The sequence below is a fragment of the Centruroides vittatus genome, unplaced genomic scaffold (genome assembly GCF_030686945.1).
Source record: "Centruroides vittatus isolate TY-2023 unplaced genomic scaffold, ASM3068694v2 contig_14, whole genome shotgun sequence".
Taxonomy (NCBI): domain Eukaryota; kingdom Metazoa; phylum Arthropoda; class Arachnida; order Scorpiones; family Buthidae; genus Centruroides; species Centruroides vittatus.
Genome location: NW_027120879.1, coordinates 358,567 through 372,780, shown reverse-complemented (window position 1 = coordinate 372,780; position 14,214 = coordinate 358,567). Strand labels below are relative to the sequence as shown.

The 14,214-nt window shown below is 30.6% G+C and overlaps 1 protein-coding gene across 3 annotated transcripts; it reads right to left on the bottom strand.

The window, feature by feature from the left end:
* Window positions 1-899: 899 nt before the first annotated feature.
* On the bottom strand, window positions 900-13,063 carry Phb1 (prohibitin l(2)37Cc). Of its 3 annotated transcripts, none has more exons than XM_067262065.1 (7): window positions 12,997-13,063; window positions 9,421-9,514; window positions 3,299-3,460; window positions 2,180-2,322; window positions 1,975-2,091; window positions 1,623-1,718; window positions 900-1,515 (listed from the first exon to the last, which is right to left on the bottom strand). In XM_067262065.1, the coding sequence occupies exons 2-7, from the start codon at window positions 9,509-9,511 to the stop codon at window positions 1,303-1,305; spliced, it is 822 nt and encodes a 273-aa protein (XP_067118166.1). In that variant the 5' UTR covers window positions 9,512-9,514; window positions 12,997-13,063; the 3' UTR covers window positions 900-1,302. The 3 variants fall into 3 exon arrangements, with proteins under 3 accessions (XP_067118166.1, XP_067118167.1, XP_067118168.1); XM_067262066.1 differs by having other exon boundaries at window positions 9,421-9,511; window positions 12,997-13,049; XM_067262067.1 differs by having other exon boundaries at window positions 12,993-13,039.
* Window positions 13,064-14,214: the final 1,151 nt, after the last annotated feature.

Sequence of the window (14,214 nt, the reverse complement as noted above, 5' to 3'; positions counted from 1 at the left end):
TAAAAATGCAAACTACATGTTTAAATAAACTTTATTTATGTTATGTCTAAGTTTACATCGATGTAATTAAAAATGTCAAAAATTACCTTTTATAAGAAATTTCTATTTGTCTTAAGTTTCAATAATGGTGGAACTTCCAGTTTTGAGAATAATGTTGAATCAAAAGGCAACAAAAGGTTAAATTAATGTATGCCAATTACAAATAATTCAATTATTTCTTTATAAACTATTTGATATAATATGTTATATTAAAAATAATAGAATATTTAACAATTTAGCATAAAGTAATTTAAAAATGAGTATGTAATAACTGATTGTCACATCGTTTAAAAGTGGCGAATTTCACCCCACCGAAGTCAGGTGGAAAGAGCACCACCCACAGTCGTTCTAGGAAGTGGACTCTGACCCTAGGACTAAACACGTAGTTTTTCTTTGTTAAATAAAATTTGTAATCTAATTTTGTAAATTTGGGAGTGCTTCAAATATGACGTTAAAAACAGGGTTTTATGTCATTACAAGTGGGTTTTTTAACGTTATCTAGTATAGTAAAATTGTGAGACCAATAAAAATTTGACGTTATATTAGGGTTGTCGCTACATCTGATGATGTTATAATCGGGTTAAACTGTATAATTAAATTCTTGTTTACGTCTCAATAAGAATGTTCTTTTCTCAAATCAATACTTTAAATAAAATAATGAAAATCTGATCTTTGACTTTTCAGGCTTTGCAACAATAGATTTTGTTTTTAGCTCAACAAATCGAAAAAAGGAATGAATTAATTTATTGTATTTAAAAGTTAAAAAATTAATTGTATTTATTTTTAAATCATAAAGATGCTATATCAACACAATTTAAAAATAAAATTTATAAAATTACATATTTGAAAAATTCTATCCATTCTTTTTCTGAACCATTGTATTTTTAATGCAAATATTAATAAACTACATTTAAAAAAGTCTAAACAATTTTCTCGGAACTTTTTTAAGTTTTTCTTAAAATAAATTTTATGAGCTCAAATCCTCTTAACGTGACATAATTTTGCTCTTCCAATCTGCACTTCCAAACTCTTTCAGACCAAGCAGATTATACAACATAATCAATGCTTCAAATCACTTTTATTAATGTTTGGAATTACAGTTTAAGAATTATTAAACTGTCAAAATTGTATATTTTAACAAAAATATAACAAGAAACCTGATTTCTTGCACTTAAAAAAGTTCTATCTATTCTTTACATCTAGTATTTTGATTAACTAACTTACAGGCAAAAATTAATTTCATTTTAATTCAAAATTTAAGAACTATTGAGGTAAGTTAAGTAAGGTAGTCTGTCCTTGTGGTAAGTAAACGACATTTCGAGATCGTGACAACTGGTAGGCAATGTCTTCAGCTGCTTCTAGACGTCTCAATTCCACCAAGGCTTCTCCAGCATCTCCAAATGCCTTTGCCAACAGGGATGCAGCTTGTGTATCACCTTCTGCTGATATTACTGTGGCTCGTTTGTGTTGCTCTGCCTGTAATTTATAAGTTTGTTTATTTTCCAATAAAACTATCTTTTTGAAAAAAGAAAGTAGACATTTTTCTAACTTATATTTAAGATATTAAGCATAATTTGACTCACTTTCTCTACAAGAAATCTTGCTTTTTCTGCTTCCTGCTGTGCTACCTGTTTCATTTCTACAGCCAGAGTAAACTCCTTTCCAAAAGTCAAATGTGTCTGAAATTTACAAGTAAGAAAATGTTTATTATAAGAATGAAATTTTTTCAATTATTTATTATACATTATAATTATCAAACCAACACACCTTATTACTGAGCTGTTTAGCCGAATAAATGTTTAGCTGTTATTACTATTTGTTTAGCCGATAAATGAACTTTCTCAGTAATAAGGCGTGTTAGTTTTATAACATTAAAGAATCTGAGTGTGAATAAGTGAATTATAATTATCAAAATAGACTAATTTTTTAACATACAAGTGAAATGTCATCTAATATTAAACCAAACTGAGATGCTCTATCGGTTAATTCTTCTGACACTTTTTGCGATACCACTTCTCGTTGAGTAATTAATTCGCTAGCATCAAATTGCGCCTAGTAAAGAAAAGAATTGAGATTTGTTTGTTAATAACACATTAAAGAAATACAATAAACTGATAATATAAAATTAACTATTACTTACTACTACAGCTTTCAGGACTTCATTAGTAATAGATGGCAGAACTCTTTCATCATAATCAACTCCCAATGTTGAATACATTTTTGGCAACTGATCTGGTATAGGTCTAAACAATATTCTCAAGGTGATATTAACATTTTGTAAATCTATTTGAGAATAAAAACAAGTGAGAGTGAAAAATGTGTATAAAAACATGTGAAAAGAGTGGAAAAAAATATAATAAATTTTGTTATGTTTGTTTAATAGTATTTTCTATTACTGTCTTAAATCTATGTTTAAATAAATCACACACATTACTGACAAGTACAGTAAGGATGAGGACTGTGGAATTAAAGTCAGAAGCAAATTCATTGCTACAGGAGTTGGGAGTTGGTAAAGACGGACCAACTGACTCCCATTTTTTTATTATGCACTTTATATCAATTTCCTAATAGGAAGGTCAACCTTTTAAACTGATAGGAGCCTCCTGTAATGCAAAATTGCCCTACTTCATGATCTCTGCATGTCACTAATTACTGCTGATTTTCTTTTCAGAAATTTATATTTGAATACATTTTGTGTTAGCTAATTCTAAATTTTTATCATCAAAAGACCCATACAAAATGGGTAAAAAGACTGGTTATATCTAGTGTTTTTGAATACTTTTACACTACAAACCATAGATGGAAAACATTTTGTGTGTTGATGATAGTGATGATAGTAGAAATAATAAAAAGCTCTGTGAAAAACAAATACTTTTAGTAGTTTTGAAAGGAATGCCTGGTGATTCATGTAAAACATGTTTAAAAAGAGTTTGATAATTTATTTTGTAGTGATGAATTGCTATTGTGGCCAGACAATCTGCCAAATTATAAAGCTAAGATCAACAGATCACCTGGCTTAAATCAAAAATTGAATTTGTTGAGTTGATATATATATATATATATATATATATGCTGTTGTAATATAATCAAAGTATATTTTAAATTATTATTTAGAGGCAGGAGTTGAAGGTGGGGTTTGGTCATCCGAGTCCACAGTCCTGGTAAGGATCACATGTATTATCAATACAGAAAATATGTTAAAACTATTTTAATTCTAGAACTAAATACATTTTTGCTATAAAAATATAAAATTGTTTACCTTTACTTCCAGTAATGACAGGAACATTTCTAGGTCTTGAACGAATGTCATATATAATTGGTTTCTGCACCCAGGGAATTAGAAAATGAGTTCCTTCACCAACAACACGTTGTTTTATTCCAGTAAAACGATCAAATATTACAGCTCTATGTCCTCCATCCACTAAAAAGACATTTTAAAATCAAAATGATGTTATATTTTTTATAAATAAATACAAAAAACTTCTATATATTAAAATATTTTATTATTAAGCTTAACTGATCAATTATTTATTAACAATTACGGTCTGCCATTAATTGACTTTATAGAAGATGTCTTTTTCTACTGCGATACTTTCTTTTTTAATTTTGTTCTTTTTGCTTGTTATTGGAGGAGTCAAACTTAACCCAAGCCCAATGTCTCGTACACACCTTCACCTCGCAATAAAGCTTCGACTTCCGCCGGTAAACGCCGTCGATCTCCAAGCGAACCAATGTTGAAATCCTCTCGATTGGAGGACTATTTTGCATTGCAGGATATTCCTTCTCAACTACCTCAGAAGATTCTGTGTCTCCTCGAGGAACGTTTTGATACTATTCTATCGAAACTGGAGGAATTGTCATCGAAATTTGACTGGCTGTCTAATTTACATAAGGAATACAACGAACATCTGTCTCGCCTGGAAGGAGAAGTTGCTGAACTTTCGTCCTTCAAAACTGTATGTATGGATAAACTTTCTCTTCAAAATTATTATATAGACTCGGTTCATAACAATTCGAAGAAGGATAATATCAATGTTTCTGGTTTGAGTGGCGATGACAAGGAAATAGTTAATAATGCTAATCGCTTTATTGAATTATTTAAAAGACAGAGCGGGGAGTCTATTCCTTTAGTTAATAGTTATCAAATATCGGAAACTAGACTTTTTTTTGTTTAAACTCTGTAGTCAAGATGACAAAAGAGTTATCTTTAAAAATATAAAGAAAATTCAGGCGTCGCACTCATTCTCGCGCATTAGAGTCTTTGACGATTTGTCATACAGATCAAGATTAAGGTGTAGAAAACTGTTGCCTTTTTTTTTTGCGGAAGCAAAATCTCTGAAAAAAAAAAGTATTTCTGAAAGCCGACTGCCTGACTGTCGATGGTGACAAATTTACTTTTAATTTGGATACGAATGAACTACAGAAGATCGATACTTTTTTAGACAAACCCAGCCAAAAAGGTTAAGTGGAACAACTGCTAACGAGACAAATAAAACTTTGGAAATGAGAATATTGTCTTGGAATTGCCAAGGAACGCTGGACTTATCAGTGAATGACCAAGAGTTCATTTATTTATTGCAAAATTATGATTTAGTTGCTTTAACTAAGACATGGTTAACTAACTATTTCAAACCGGTTCTCTCTATGTTGAACTCAGATTTGTTTCTATATGAACAACTTGCTAAAAAACCAATTGGTCCTGGTCGTCCTTGTGGTGGTCTTATTCTTCCAGTTTCCCAGAAATTGGGCTCCTCGGAAATGTTATTTAATTCCAACAATCTTATGGTGATTAAATTAAATTATGGAAGAATTTTTTGTTCACTTAGTCAAAGCTTGATTATTGTTCTTGTTTATATGAGAATAGATCTTTATGATTTTCAGTTAAATAAAATGGAAGACTTGATGAATTTCCCTGACGACGATATAGTTATTTTAGGTGACATGAATGCCAGAATAGGCGAGGAACTAGATAATTTTTTTGCTGGGAGTAATATTAATGTCCTAAATTCCCGAAGAGCTAATGACTTAACATTGAACCAAAGAGAAAAAGCTTTTTACAACTGATTAAGTCGCACGGATTAGATATTTTAAATGGTCGATGTGTCTCAGACAATCCGGCTTAATTCACTTTTCTTTCAACAGTTGGTCTATCTGTTATAGATCTAATAACAGTAAATGTTTATTTACTAGATAGATTATTGGATTTTAGAGTTCTTGATATTTTCAATTCTGATCACTTTCCAATCTCAATTTCATTTGAATTTACGACAGATAGCGTACGGACTCTGAAACTCCCAAAAATTCGTTACGTATGGAAACAAGATACATCGGATGACTATTTATCTTTGGTTAGCTCGCTGTATACCTCAATTAAAACAACCTTTTTGCTGGATGCGCAGAGTTACCATGATGAACTACTAAAGATTTTGTTGACTTCGGCTTTACGATGTGGGATGGTCAAGAAGAACATTTCCTTATTATCATTTGAGAAGCAATGGTTTGATCCACAGTGTCTACGTTTAAAGAAATCTAAGAACCGAATACTACGAATGTTTCGAAGAAACAAAAGTAGAAACCTCTTGGACGAATATTGTAAATTAAATAAAAGCTACAAGTCGCTATGTAAGGCGAAGAAAAAGATCTTTTTGGCTAAAATAAATTCATTATTATTGAAGACAAAAAATACTAGAGATTTTTGGTCACTAGTCAATAAGTTTCGAATTAAGAAACCGTGTGAAAATGCTATATCTCCCTCGGATTGGTTAAACTATTTACAAGAGTATTTCGCTGGACCAGATACAGTAATTTATATCGATGTAAGTCTTAATAATACTGTACCTCTTTTGGATGACTTTATTACCCTGAGCGAATTAGAAGTTGTAATCAGAAAACTAAGATCATCTAAGGCCCCAGGTCCTGATAATATAAGGAATGAAATGATAAAATGCCTTTCTACAGAAATACTATTGGATATATTGGATATGTTTAATTCCTTTTGGTCTAGGCGCTCCTTTCCACTATCTTGGAAACAAATTGCTTTGAGAATGATATATAAGAAGGGATGTAGGCAGACGCCAACTAATTATAGACCAATCGCTTTAATTAATGTATTTAGAAAGGTCTTTTCAACTATTGTTGCAAATCGGCTCCGGATTTGGATGAACGAATTTAATATTGTTACACCTGTTCAAGGAGCATTTGTTAAAAATAGAGGTGTCGAATATAATTTGTTTATTTTGACTGGTCTTATTCAAATATCACTATCGAGGAAACGAGGGAAATTATATACTGCATTTATTGACCTCAAGAAAGCTTTCGACACAGTTGATCATGATTTGTTATGGTATAAGCTTAGAAGCATTGGTCTTTCTTCGTTTTTTGTCAACTTACTTAAGAGTCTCTTCTCCAATACTAGATATTTTATAGAAACTTTTTCATTAAGCACTGATTATGTTGAGTCCAATAGAGGGCTACCTCAAGGAGAACCACTGAGTCCTATCATTTTTGTTTTGTTTTTGAACGATCTCCCTGGGTTTCTGAGAGGTAAAAGTTCTATGATACCTTTATCTTCTCATGTTGAAATTAACTGTCTTCTTTATGCTGATAATATCCTTCTCTTGGCTAATTTTGCTTCTTCGCTTAGAGAAAGACTTAATCTTACTTGGAAATACTGTGAAGGTAATCGATTGGCAATTAATTTGGAAAAGACAAAGCTTATGATCTTTCGTAGAGGTGGAAAACTTAAAAAAACAGATAGTTTTAGTTTAGAAAACCATAGATTTGAAATTGCGTCTAACTTTAAATATCTGGGTATTTATTTCTCTTCATATGGTACAGTCTCTCTATCATTTAAACAAGGTGTTACCTGCTGCAAGATCTAGGATCTCCAATCTCGCCATGTTACTTATTAAAATCAAAGTGTCTTCATTAAATAACTACTTTAAACTATTTGATTCTTTGATTGGACCAAATATGTTTTATGCTTTCCCGGTTTGGGGCGGTCTTTTAGTGGACAAGTTTGAACCAATACAGTTATTCTATTTTAAGCAGGTGTTCCATATTAACAGATCTGTCTCGGAGTCTGCATTGAGAATGGAATTGGGAAGACCTCCCCTCGCAATTGCATTGGTGATAAAATTGTTTAGATTTTGGAGGAAACTAGTTGACCTATCGGAAGACGATTATTGAAAATTGACATATACAAGACTTTCAAAGATGGATGGTAATTCTTTTTTGAAGCCACGGCCTGCTATTGCTAAAGGATTATTAAATAATATAGGACTGTTATATAGCTATATGTATTTAAGTGAGAGTCTGTTCTTTCTGGACTGTGATCAACGATTAAGAGACCTGTATTGGTTTAGGGATGTTCAATATTTGACTGAAAGAGGTTGGAACAGTGAAATCTTCCTTAATGGAATGTGGAGTCCAATGCCTTATTTATTGTCTGATTTGAGTTATAAACTAAAATCATTTGGTGCACAATTTAGACTAAATAGGTTCTCCATAAACCTAAATGGCAAATCATTTAATATCTGACGACTCAGAGTGTGTTTTTTTTTTGTGGATCAGCAGTGATGGATATGAGAAAACACCTTCTCGATTCTTGTAATTTCTTTTTGGATACCCGAGCTGCTACTCTGCCATCTGATTTTCGTTATCAAATTATACTCAGTGATAATTTTTCCAAGCTAACTTTGTATAAATTATACAATTTCTTTGTTCGTGTAGCTACCTTAAAACAATAATGTTCTTTTAACTCCCTTTGTAATAACAAAAGTTATATTAAATAATAAAGATTGATTGATTAACAATTACAAGTTTATTACATTTTTTGCAGATAAATAAGAACTTTCAATAAGACTCACAGAGTAAGAATAAGAATAATATTAGTAATAAAATAATTTTAACAATATATTTGTCAAGAAAGCTTCTCAAATATATATTCAATTCAAATTATTTGAAGCAAAAACTTTTAGAAAATTCAAGAGGTTCAGATATGTTTACCATCAGTTCAGGAGTAACTAGAGAAAAAAGATGAAGAATCCACTAAATTTCTGCTTACTTCTTTAGTAATTTGTCATCATGTCTCAATCTGACCCTGAGAATGTAGCTAGTATGGCTTGAGATCTTAAACTTTTAGGCTAATTCCCTATCATTTTTGTTCCAAGAAAAGCACTTTGAACTTAACTAAATACTTTCTTAATGTCATTTTTTATATAGTTTTAAAAATCACAGACAAAAACAGAATCAAGAATTATTTTTAATATTGCATGTTAATTGTGTTTTTGATAAATCAGATGATTTTCAACTTTTCATACGCAACAAAATTAAAATATTTTGTATGTATAATTTTTTAAACTTTAAAGATATTTATGACAATGATTTAAGAAAACATAAAAAAAGATTTTTTCGGAACTATTAAAACAAAATATTATAAAAACAAAACTATTTTCAGACCAACGTTTGCTAAAATTTGAAATTTTATTACACTACTTTTAAGTTACATAAAAATTAATTAAAGTGAATTTGACATTAGAGGTATGTGAAACATAAAATAAATAGCATCTGCCTATTTCAGTATTAAATTTACTGTAATTACTTTCTATAATAGCTTAAACTAAACTTTAAAGTGTGAAAATAGCTACAAAAAATATTCTACATAAATTTTCTGGTATTTTTTAAACTAAATTTTAACAATACCTGAAAATATTCCTGAGAAGTTACATCAAAATTTATCTTTATTGTCTGTAAGTGGTGTGACCACGGCTTTTATTGTCTGTAAGTTTCATCCTAACACCTTACAAAGCACTTACAATGTATTCAAAACAGTTTATCCATATACGGTTTTTATGAAATCAAATTATTAAAATTTCATTTTGTAAAAATTATTTTCTTTGATGTTTCTAAACAAAATATTATTGCCAAACAATCTATTGTATTATAAGGTTATAATAAGGGTAATTAAATAATTAGATATAAAGTAATTTGACAAGAGATAGATGATAGGCTGCTATCTTGTAACAATTTTAACAATTATAATAAATTAATTTTTAATTGGCTTTATTGAAAAGTATTATTACTGTTACAGGTACACACTACTTAACAGCTAACATTACATAAGAGAATCCCACAAATGGAGCTGAAAAATTTGTACATGCCTATACTTTATGTTTAAATATGTAAATATTTATTATTGTATTACATATAGTCTATATGCATTGGTTTGTCTACCCCACACTATGATGTTCACTTAACAATGTCTTTCTCAAAGCATATCCCAATTGTGGTGCATACCTGTATTAGTTTTCTTACAACAAAACGAATCGGGTTCAAATATCGAGGCTATTAATTCTTTTACTAATTTTAAACTGCACTTACCATTATATAATGCTGTGTTCACAACTCCTCCAGCAATTGCTAGTCCAATGCCAAGCTTTCCAATGTTGGTAAAAAATTGCGCTGCTGCCATCTTCTAAGATTAAAAATTATATTTGAAATTTATTTTAAAAGTATTTATTATTAAATTTTCAAGTTTTCCTGTAAAAGTAACATCATAATTACTATTCATTTAAATATTGAAGAAAGTCAAGATATAATAAACATTAATTAAATATATATATATATAATACTAAATTTATGACACAATACATTTAGGACCCTTGACAGTATATGGACCACAAAAAAAATCATGAAGTGTTACAATGTCTGAATTAAATTTGAATGTAGATCCACACAACAAGAAACTAATTTACTGCACATCTATCTGATTGACTTACATCTTTTGTGTATAAGTATATTGATTAAGATAATGATTTTCAACCATTCACAATATCTCAAAGTATTTTAAGATTCCTGATATCCTTAGAGCCTACTCCAAGGATATCAGGGTATACCTGAAAAATTTTTAAACTTTAAATAAATTATTGGATATCAAGCACATCACATATATCAAAGTGAGCAAGTTAGAGTCGATTTGAAAATGCTTGCTGATTGGTTGGTTGATAGCAGTGAATGGTGTCATCAGTATTTGGTCAATCACTCTATAACCCACCTTTGAATATTGGTAAGCCTGGTAACAAGTAAATTATAAGTAGTGTTGAATGACAACTGGTCTCAGCAGTTGAATCGTAAGTATTTCTGCACAAACTCTTAAGGCTGGTTTACACTAGAAGACTACTGCCATTTTATCATATCAAAAAATGATTTGATGATGATCCAGATGTTTACACAATGGACCATAAAGTGTTATCACACCTCGTTCTTAGTGTTCTTTATCTTAACAATGGCTTTCCACCTGTAGAACTCTTTACATGTATCCTTCATTCCTGACAGTAATCTTTCTATATTAAAGACTGCTTTTAGAATGTCAGCTTAAAAAAGCAAGCTGAAAACACCAGAGTAAAGAAATGTTGGAAAAATGTTTTGCCATCAAATTACTGAAAAATTTCATTAACATCTAATTTGATTTATTATTTGATCAATAATTATAATTCAGAGTCCATGAAAAGCAATTTAAGATATTATGTTAATAAATGTTACATCAGTTTCCAGCATAATTAATATAAATTTATTTTGCATAAGTACAGAAGAATCCCATTTTAACAGACCACTCAGGCTGCCGAAAATCATCTGTTGTTCTGAGAATCCACTATATTGCAAACAACGGATTTCCACGTAGGCAACAAAAAAATATCCATTATTCGAAAAAATTTCCATTTTTAACACTATATACAAGAAATACTAGTACTTGAAATTATTCAGTCATGAGAGCTCTATTCTTTATCCTATAGAAACACACGATTGTAACGTAATTGTATATTATGCTATATGTGTGTATGAAAAAGCTGATCAAAACTGTACATACTGTAAGCATAAAAAGAAGAAAATTACATATGATCATTAGCACTTTGCTTGAATTCACAATTTGTTAAAAAAACTTGTCCATCTTGGTTTCTTTTGATGCCACTTTTCTATTAAATACAATACCACTTGATATTGGCAATGTCATCATGCACAGTACAGCCTGTTTGTTTCTAAGATGCTAATAATTGTTTCATGCTTTTTTTATGTTCATATTTTAAAATTTGCTTATTTACACTTGTTGAACATTTCTCCCCCTTATTTTGGTCTAAAAACATTGCAAATGTACAGTACATATGTAATCTTGTTGAATTAAATTTCTGCAGATGTATATAATACATTTGTAATTTTTTTACACAGAAGATACTAAACACAGTAAACTAAGCTATGATCTAAAATACAGTGGGTGATCGGTTAATGAACATAATCCATTCCAAGACTCTGTTCGCTATTCAAATTGTTCGTTAACCAATTATCGATTTACCGTAGATTTTTATGGGAATTTGATTAATTTGTTCTGGAGACCCCAAAAAATAAAAAATATATACTTTCTTACTACATTTATTTACATGTAATAATAAAAATACATATATACACAGTCTTGCATTTTTATTAGTCATGTTTTTTCCGTTTGTGGGGGTTAAAGAACTTGTCTAATGTTGCTTGCTTTTCTCTCTTCTTCAGGATTTTTCAGAAGTAATTAATAGCATTGTAATTGTATAGATCTCCAAGCATATTAACCTTGGTTTGGATGCCATTCTAAGACTGTTGTTCTGACATCCTCCCACTTCTTCAAAAGATCTTTAATTAATAGCAGATGTCGACATTAATCCTCTTTTTCAGAAGAAAACATATCTCGCCAAGTTTCTTGGTGTTCTTTTGTCAGATCCGTTTCAGGTTCCATTATAAGCTCTTCAATGTTCCTTATTTCTCAGATGTAATTTTTGTTACTCCTTTAGCTCTGCCTGAGTCTTCTTGATTACACTGTATCTTTCTTAGATAAGATTAAACTGCACCCTACTGTAGATTTGTTCAAACCATACTGCCCGACAACATCAAACATCCTCTGCCACTCTCTATCTTTGGTATTATACTCTCACCTTTCAAAAATAAAAACTGATTCAAAAGTTAATGAGTGCCCACCTGACAGTCTTGCAAATACTATAAAAGAATTGTTTCTGTCAGAAAAACAAAAGGCTGGAATTACAAGGGAGTATTTCAAAGTTCAAGAAATACCATCTGATCAGTATATATCGGGTTGGACGTCAACGTCTCCTGCGCTCCGAAAAGTTTCGGATTGTTACCCAAAGACAAGGGAAGACCAATCAATATTCATTATTTTATGTTGCTTCTTCTTGTGTTTGTTCTGTGAGGTGTTCATTGTCTGAACATAAAAATCTTTTGTGAAAGTGTTCGTTAACTGATCACCCACTGTACTCAAAATCTACTGCCATTCTAATGAACAGAGGAAGAAAATACAAAAGGAAGCATTTTCTTGGGCTTAATTAAACCTTTGAGAATCCAACAAAAAAGTTATAACACACATGCATTTAGAAACAACTTTCTGAGGGTTCGTTGTAAAGTGCTTCTCAAGCACTAAATAAAAAAAATGCCTTGCCTCAACCGACACTTTGCTCGTAGTTGCTTCCACCAAAGAGCCCTCACTCTTAGCAGAGCAACACAACTCCCATCGCGTGCAATTTGGAAGTATGCTGCTTTCAGGGGGTCATACTTCTCACAGGGTCACGTGTAGAGATATGGTTCCTTTGACTTTTCTGCTCCTATAAATATGGTCTACAGCTCTGATAAGGGCCAGTCTCATTCAGAATGTAATTGTACCCAAATATACATTAATTTTATTATTTATCTTTCGTTCTAAAGTAGTTTTAGCCTACAAAATTACATTCTGATACGAGTTAATTGCTTTTATTTACCGATTCTTAGCCCTAAAAGTGTATGAAGTGTATCATGTTTTCGTGTATATAATTTACATCGGAACCAATAATCGTTGTAGTTTTATTAATTACTACAATGTTATTAAATACAAAAATTTTACTGTAATTAAATATGCTAATTATATAAAATTTTACCTACGATTCAGTAATAAAGACTTAAAATTGCATCAAACCAAACACAGCGTACTCGATCACGTGTAGCAAATTCTGCACTCTTTATTTATAAATATAGCCAAAATATAGCACAAAATAAGTTTTTTCGTAAAATTAAATTTAAAAGTTTACTTTTGTTTTAAATATAATTAATTATTTTAAGAATTAATAAAGTATTTTTAAGAATTTTTTAACTAATAAATCAATTTAAATTATAATAATTTATAATTAATTTTGAAAAAAATGGCAGCTCGTTCCAGAAAAATAATTATTTCCACTTATTTTCTAATACTTATCATTTAGAATTAATTATATTTTGATGCTAGTAGCAATATTTCCTAAAAAGGTTAAATTTTATAATATAATTATAAAATTAAACCCGTCCATCGCCATCCGACCGCACCCGTATTGCCCTAACCCAGCGGTTCCCAAAGTGTGTGCCGCGGCTTCCTCACAGTTACCCCACGAAATGTTATAAAATTTTTATAATGTTAGAATTTAATGTACTTGTTAAAATTTGAATTTAATATGAATTGTATGTAGGTAAAATAAAAAGATTCATAAAGTTTTAATCATTTACTGGAAAAGAAATATCTTAACTTAAACATTTTTTTAAACTTACAAGAAGCCTAAGATTATTTTAATTAAAACTTAGCATTTAAATAATTTTTTCGAATTTCTAAGGGAGGGCAGCTGCCCCTCCTGCCCCCCTGACGACGCCCTTGATCCTAAAGGTACTACACTATTAATTAGTATATCAGTAATATACAGTTATCCTTTGGAATACGAACCCAGTTCTTATGCATTTTGTATAAGAATAGTTTGGTCTGAAGTTCTTCAAGAGTAATGCAAGTGAACTTTTTCTTCAGTTCAGCATATCGCTCCATACTTTCTTCCACTGCATTACTAAGAAAAATATTCTCGAAGTGCTGTCGTTGATCCTCCAGATTTTCTCTTTTACTGACTGACTTGGAAAAATACGAAGAGTCCCTCCATTGGCCATGTGGTTCCATTCACTGACCACAGGCTGGCCACGTGAAATTTTTCTGGTTTTTCCATGACTGTAACGCCTGAATAAAGACCAGTTACTCTTAGGTTACTCTTAAAGGACCTCCCAAAGGCATTATTCCCCACGTAACGACCATCATATAACTACTATTACGTGAATATTACGTCACACTTTACCACGGGGCGATATAGCTTA